General features: G+C 41.4%; 1 protein-coding gene across 1 annotated transcript in view; it reads left to right on the plus strand.

Annotated features, from left to right (window-relative positions):
- The first annotated feature begins 1,055 nt into the window (after nucleotides 1–1,055).
- NME8 (NME/NM23 family member 8) overlaps nucleotides 1,056–6,156 on the plus strand; it is a 31,716-nt gene continuing 26,615 nt past the window's right edge. Inside the window, exons 1-5 of the mRNA XM_007115009.2 lie at nucleotides 1,056–1,117; nucleotides 2,106–2,145; nucleotides 2,224–2,281; nucleotides 2,470–2,576; nucleotides 5,190–5,261. Coding sequence (XP_007115071.2) covers nucleotides 2,113–2,145; nucleotides 2,224–2,281; nucleotides 2,470–2,576; nucleotides 5,190–5,261 — 270 coding nt within the window. The 5' untranslated portion in view covers nucleotides 1,056–1,117; nucleotides 2,106–2,112. The remainder of the gene's footprint in view (nucleotides 1,118–2,105; nucleotides 2,146–2,223; nucleotides 2,282–2,469; nucleotides 2,577–5,189; nucleotides 5,262–6,156) is intronic.

A 6,156-nucleotide genomic window follows, 5' to 3' on the forward strand; every position in this document is an offset into this window, starting at 1 on the left:
TGCTTGCTAAAAATTAACTCACAGGAAAAGCCACAAACACCAAAAAAAAAAAAAAAAAAAAAAATCACCATGAAGAACAGTCAGCTGACCCAATGCATTGGGCAGACTTGTATCCTAAGACTAAGAGAAAACAAAGTAAGCTGAAAAATGTTAAGGTAAAAGTAAATGATAGACCGCACACGGCATGAAAAGAAGAGTATGTTTGTTTTAAGTTACTTTAAAAATTTCCTGATATAAATTCTGCAAATGACATAATGAAGTAAAACACACAGAGAGACGCGCGCACACACACCAAGGTTTTACAAGACAAAGAAAGATGGTCCAGAAGAACTGTCCCAGGTTGGAGAAGTGCAAGGAGAGGACAACTAAATGTAATGTGGGACTCAGGATGGAATCCCGGACCAGGAAAAGTTCATTCTTAGGAAAACGGAAAAGATTTGTACGAGGTCTATAGTGTAGTTAACACTTTATCAACGTTAGCTTCCTGGTTTCAATAATTATACCATAATTAGGAAAGATGCCAAGCTAAGGGGAGAGCGTATGGTAGCTCAGGGCACTACTTCTGCCATTTTCTTGTAAGTCTAACTTGATTTCTAAATGATTTTTTTTAAAAAGAAGAGCAGAGGTAGGTGGAGAATATGGAGAGACCGTCTGGCCTGGACCTTGGAGAGCCCTCCGCTCCGTGCAAGGCACACAGGTTTCATCCTGTGCGTGGTGAGCCGCCCTGGCAGAGACACGACGGAACCTGCGGAGGCGGAGGGGAGAGGCTGGGGGCGCCCAGACGGGAGGAGGCAGCACGGAGGGGATGAACTTCGGCGCCAACTGCTCTGTAACCGCTGCCCAGGTCTGCGCGCTGCAGTCGCGGTCCTCGGGTGGGGGCGGGGACAGGGCTCGCGGGCAGCCGGATGGGTGGAAGGAAACGTTGGCGCCCTCCGCTTCCCGGCCCGTCCTGGTATCCGTCCCCTGCCTGGTCATTCAGCGGGACCAGCCGGGGCAGAGGCGGCCTGGGAGCCCGGCGCCCCCTCTCCTCGCCGCCCCCCACCCCCGGCCCCGGTCCTGCGGGGCGCCCCAGGGACTTGGACTTGGCTGAACTCACCCCGCTGAAACTCAGGCCTCGGTAAGGGAGGTGATTTACATCCCCCTTTAGTTCGTGTTCTTGAAACACCCCAATCTAGCAACTAGAGGAGGAGCCCACCCGTTGCTGGATGTAGTCTTGTTTGTGGTCACTCCTTTGTTTCACACTAGCGTCCGCCGTCACACGCGCAGTCAGACCCGCAGCTAAATGACCCTGACACCCGTGAATAGGGCGTTGGGGCCTCACTGATTTAACAACTGCAGAAAGTTTATGTCTTGGCCCAGAGCACACTAGTGGCCTTGTTCTAAAAATTAAATCTCCTTGGCATGGACCCAAGAAAGATCCATGAGCGTGTTCGTAGACAATGAACATGTGTGCACACGGAGGGAACACTCCATGATACTGCAGGCAAACAAACAAAACTCTAAGAAACTGTGACTCCTAACAGCTCTTTTTTTTTTTTTAGAAGCTAATGCTTTATTGCCGGTCCAGTCCCAGGAAATCTAGAGTGAAGGACAGTGGGTGCATTACTGAGCTGGCCATAGTTTTGCAAAACACGCAACTGGTTGCTCATCTTACGGAACACCTTTTTAAAAAAATGTTCATTTTTTAGGCAAATTTTAAAGGTGACTTTTTATTTACAGTTATTAAAAAATATTGGCTATATTCCCCGTATTATACAATACATCCTGGAGCCTGTCATACACCCAGTAGTTTGTACCTCCTATTCTGGTAACCACTAGTTTGTTCTCGATATTTGTGAGTCTGCTTCTTTTATGTCTTATTTTGCTTCAGAATTATTGGGAGAGAAGGATACTACGGCTGCTGCAAGCATTTAGCACAGTGCCCAGCCTGAAGAGTTCTTCAGAGACCCTGGCTTCTCTCTCTCCAGAAGAGGGGAAAGTGCATAATCCAGTATTGCTGAAGGAAAACGTCTGCAGTGCGTAAGATGCTGCTTGAATGAATGAAGAACATTATTTAAATTTCCTTTTACACGTTTTCTATTTTTCTTCCCTCTTTCATGTGACAGTGGATACATGGCAAGCAAAAAGCGAGAAATCCAGTTACAGGTGGGCGTGACACACCAACAAGTCTTTACTTGGTGCGTTGGCCCTTGAAGACCTTTGACAGCGTCTTCCTTTTTGCAGGAGGCCATCAATAATCAAAGCCTGTGGGAGGAGATGTTGCAGAACAAAGGCCTAACAGGTACTGGGGCTCCGCAGGTGTTCGCCATGCAGAGATGGATCCAGGGCACCTCCAGGCACCCCAACGTGAAGCACCACTCCCCACTTCCCAGAATAAAAAGCTGCTCTGTTTTTACCCTGCCCCAAAGATTGGGATAAGCTGCTACTCTAGACTCTGACTGTTCTTTCACAAATATTATCATCTTCTAGTGATCGATGTTTACCAAGCCTGGTGTGGACCTTGCAAAGCAATGCAATCCTTATTCAGAAAATTGAAAATTGAGCTGAACGAAGATGAAATTCTGCATTTTGCTGTAGTAAGGCTTTCATTTCCATTAAACTATTATTTTCTTGTTACTCTATAGTCTCTTTAAGGATTGTCTTAATTCAAACAATCTGTCAACTCTTCAAAATGGACAGTGTTTAGTTAGCAGTTTTACTCTATATTTAATTCTACTGGATCTGAGAACGAATGTAATTTTTATCCCATTCCTATAATACTGAGGTTATTTACCATGGTTGCGAACGTTAGAAAAACATAAAAATGGTTATCTGTCTATTGCCATACTTCTTTTCACTTGACCATATGGTGTGTGTTCAGAATAAGGGCTGTAAATGCCTTTTACTGGAAAGCATTGGGTAGGACTCTGGTCATTTACCCAGTTAACTGTAAAATGGTAGCGATTTTACCCTCCCTTATTTGCCTCCCACATGTGACAACGGATTAAAATATTACAGCCAAACTCATTAGGGTCTCATTAGACCCCAATGTATTGATTTTTCAATTTATGCCTGTCAGATTATCAACTGCTTAGAGCTTTGTTGTCTAATATGATAACCGCCTGGCATAAATGGCCTCTGAGCACTGTAGCTGTGGCTAGTGTCATTGTATTAAATTTATATAAAAAACCAGATACTCCATTCGGTTACTGTAAAACTTTTAAAATTATTTGGGACAACTTGGATATGTGAATCTACCTCTTTGACTGTAAACTTTATGAAATCTAATTAGAGATCAATTATTTATGATTAAAATTTGGCCCACAAATTGAGATGTACTCTAAGTGTAAAATACACACGAGGTTTTGAGGCCTTCATATGAAAAAAGAATGTGAGAGATCTCATTAATTCTTTACATCGATTACATGTTAAAATGATCATTTTGGGATATACTGGATTAAGTAAAGTATATTATTAGATTATTTTCACCTGTTTTTTAGTTTGTAAATGTTACTAGAGAACATGGCTACCAGAGAATTTAAAAGTACATATGTGACTCACATTCTAGTTCTATTGGACAGAAACATGTCCAGACCAGTTCATTTCGTCACTATGTCTATACCACTGGGAAGTGCTAGTAAAATCTTTCCAAAATATGTCCTATTCATAATGCTACCATCAGTTGAAATTAACAACAAAAAATTTTAAGCATTCTCTCTGAATGGTTCCTCTTCTGTTTGAGCACATCCAACTGTAGTACATTCACATAGATCAATACTATTTTTCTGCTACGATCAGCTCATCAACAGTGAAAAAAATTTTTTTAAGTCTCCAAACCTCTGTTGGGCGCGATGGAGGGGCGCCCTCTGCTGGATACTTTTTTTCCCTGCAGTTTATCAGGGAAAGGGATCCTTTCTGAACTTGTAAACTTAAGTCCAAAATTGAAACCTATGAGGTTCATTACCTATTGAAATCACCCTAAGCTGACCGGTCAGTACCAAATTTTTTCTATTATGTGCCCCTTTAAAAGACTTGAAGACTTGTCCTAACATTGTGCCTATACATATAAAAATTCAGTAAATGTTTTATATTATGGTTTTCAAGGAATATTCTTACCAAATGCTTTAATTGTTAATACTTTATTATAATATAAAAATTGCAATGATGATGGCTAGACTACTTTTAAATGTAATCTTTGGCTACTGTCTTTTAATATTATAGATTAGTTCCTTTCAACAATAGAACCTACTTTTTTAAAAAGAGAGAGAGAGAAAGAAAAGAAAGAAAGGAAGAGAAAGAGAGAGAAAAGAGAATGATGTAGAATTCAATATGCCAAACAAAGATTACAACACAGCGCCTCTGGCTGGCTGACACACGGCTGAGGGACCTTGGCTCGGCTCCGCCCTCACCATCCTTGGCCATGGTTGAGGAACCTCTAGAAATCCCAGTTTGAAAACAATCACCTTAGGTTCCAAAAACCAACTCTTATCTTATGTGGAAGGCCCTACAACACAACGTATCCTGACAGCTGGCCCAAGGGATGTTATGTTAATATGCAGGAACATACTATTACTTAATATATAGTTGTTGGTAATCAATTTAGGACAACTTGAAATTTGTGAGAAAACTTTAAAATCAAAGACTTTGAAATCTGACAACCAGTTTATTCAAGAAACATTTAGGAAGTTCCCTTTTGACTGATAAGGTGGGGGGTGACATGCGAGGGTGAGTATAAAACATCATCTCTCTGTGCATGCAGCTCTCCAAACAGAGGTGAGCTAGGTCCATATAACGGTAGTACAATATTGAAAGGAACTGTAGGTGCCCGGACAGAAGGGTAGTGAAGTGCTATGTGGAGGGGAGATGGTTTGCAGCAGGAGGGTCAAGGCAGAGTTCTTGGAGAACGCTAGAGCTGGGCTGGAAAAGGAAGGAGCAGGTAACAAGCGGCAAAGTGCAGGCGGTGTAACGCAGACCACAGGAGATGAGTTTAGCTGCAGGTTGGGTAAAGATGAACAGTGAGGAGGTTGAAGCCAAATGATGCAGGGTCTGAACTGCCAGAATGTGTAATTTGATTCTAAAAAACAGCTATAACATACTCAGAAAATGTTGTAGTAAACATAAAAAAAAGTATCTCTGCATTTTTTGACTACAGTACATCAAATGACTTGAGTGCAGTGTCCTTTACTATTATATGAAATAATCTTTTTCAGGCGGAAGCTGACAGCATTGTGACTTTGCAGCCATTTAGAGATAAATGTGAACCTGTTTTTCTCTTTAGTGTTGTAAGTATATTTATCATCTCAAGTGTATTGTCAGATTCCAATGTACAGCTAAAGAGCAAGTAACATTGTACAATTACTGGAACTGTTTCTCCTGATGATAGTAACTGTAGACTTCTTTTGCCTTAAATATGCTTGTCAATTAAAATATTTATAACTTGACCTGTAGGAGCTCATAATGGATTGAGAAGATTAGACCACCACACATTTAGTTGATCAGGGAAAAGAAAAATAAAATGGTATTTACCTTTCCTAGGGAAATATTAGAGACTTGTATGATGAATTATTACTTACAGGAGTGAAAAATTGGAAATGTCTTGGGTACCCAGTGGAAGAGAATTGGTTACAAATATCCATGTATACCAATACAAGGAAATATTTGTGTATCACTGTTTTGTAATGTATATTGCTTTTATCTCTGTATTTACAAATGCATAGAAAGAAGGCAGGCAGTGTATTCACCAAAATGTTAATAGTGGTTTTCTATGTATGGGGAAAGGATGCATAATTTAAATTTTCTTCTTATACTTTTCAATATTTTCCAAATATTCCAAGATAAACACAACTCTAATAATCAGAAAAACCTTATAAGTGCTGTTTTCTAAAAGAAGAATATCTGGGTAAGTGCCAACTTGTGTGATACAGAGCATAGCTGCTACCCAGCTAAAGAATTGGGATAGTAAGGCAACACCTCCCAGAGAGGGTTTGGACTGTTCTCTTGCTGTGGAAAAGGCATTTTTTGGTATTATAAATAATTATTAAAAAAACACTTCTCAGGGCTTGCCCGGTGGCGCAGTGGTTGAGAGTCCGCCTGCCGATGCAGGGGACGCGGGTTCGCGCCCCGGTCCGGGAAGATCCCACGTGCCGCGGGGCGGCTGGGCCCGTGAGCCGTGGCCGC

The sequence above is a fragment of the Physeter macrocephalus genome, chromosome 5, assembly GCF_002837175.3.
Source record: "Physeter macrocephalus isolate SW-GA chromosome 5, ASM283717v5, whole genome shotgun sequence".
NCBI classification, from domain to species: domain Eukaryota; kingdom Metazoa; phylum Chordata; class Mammalia; order Artiodactyla; family Physeteridae; genus Physeter; species Physeter macrocephalus.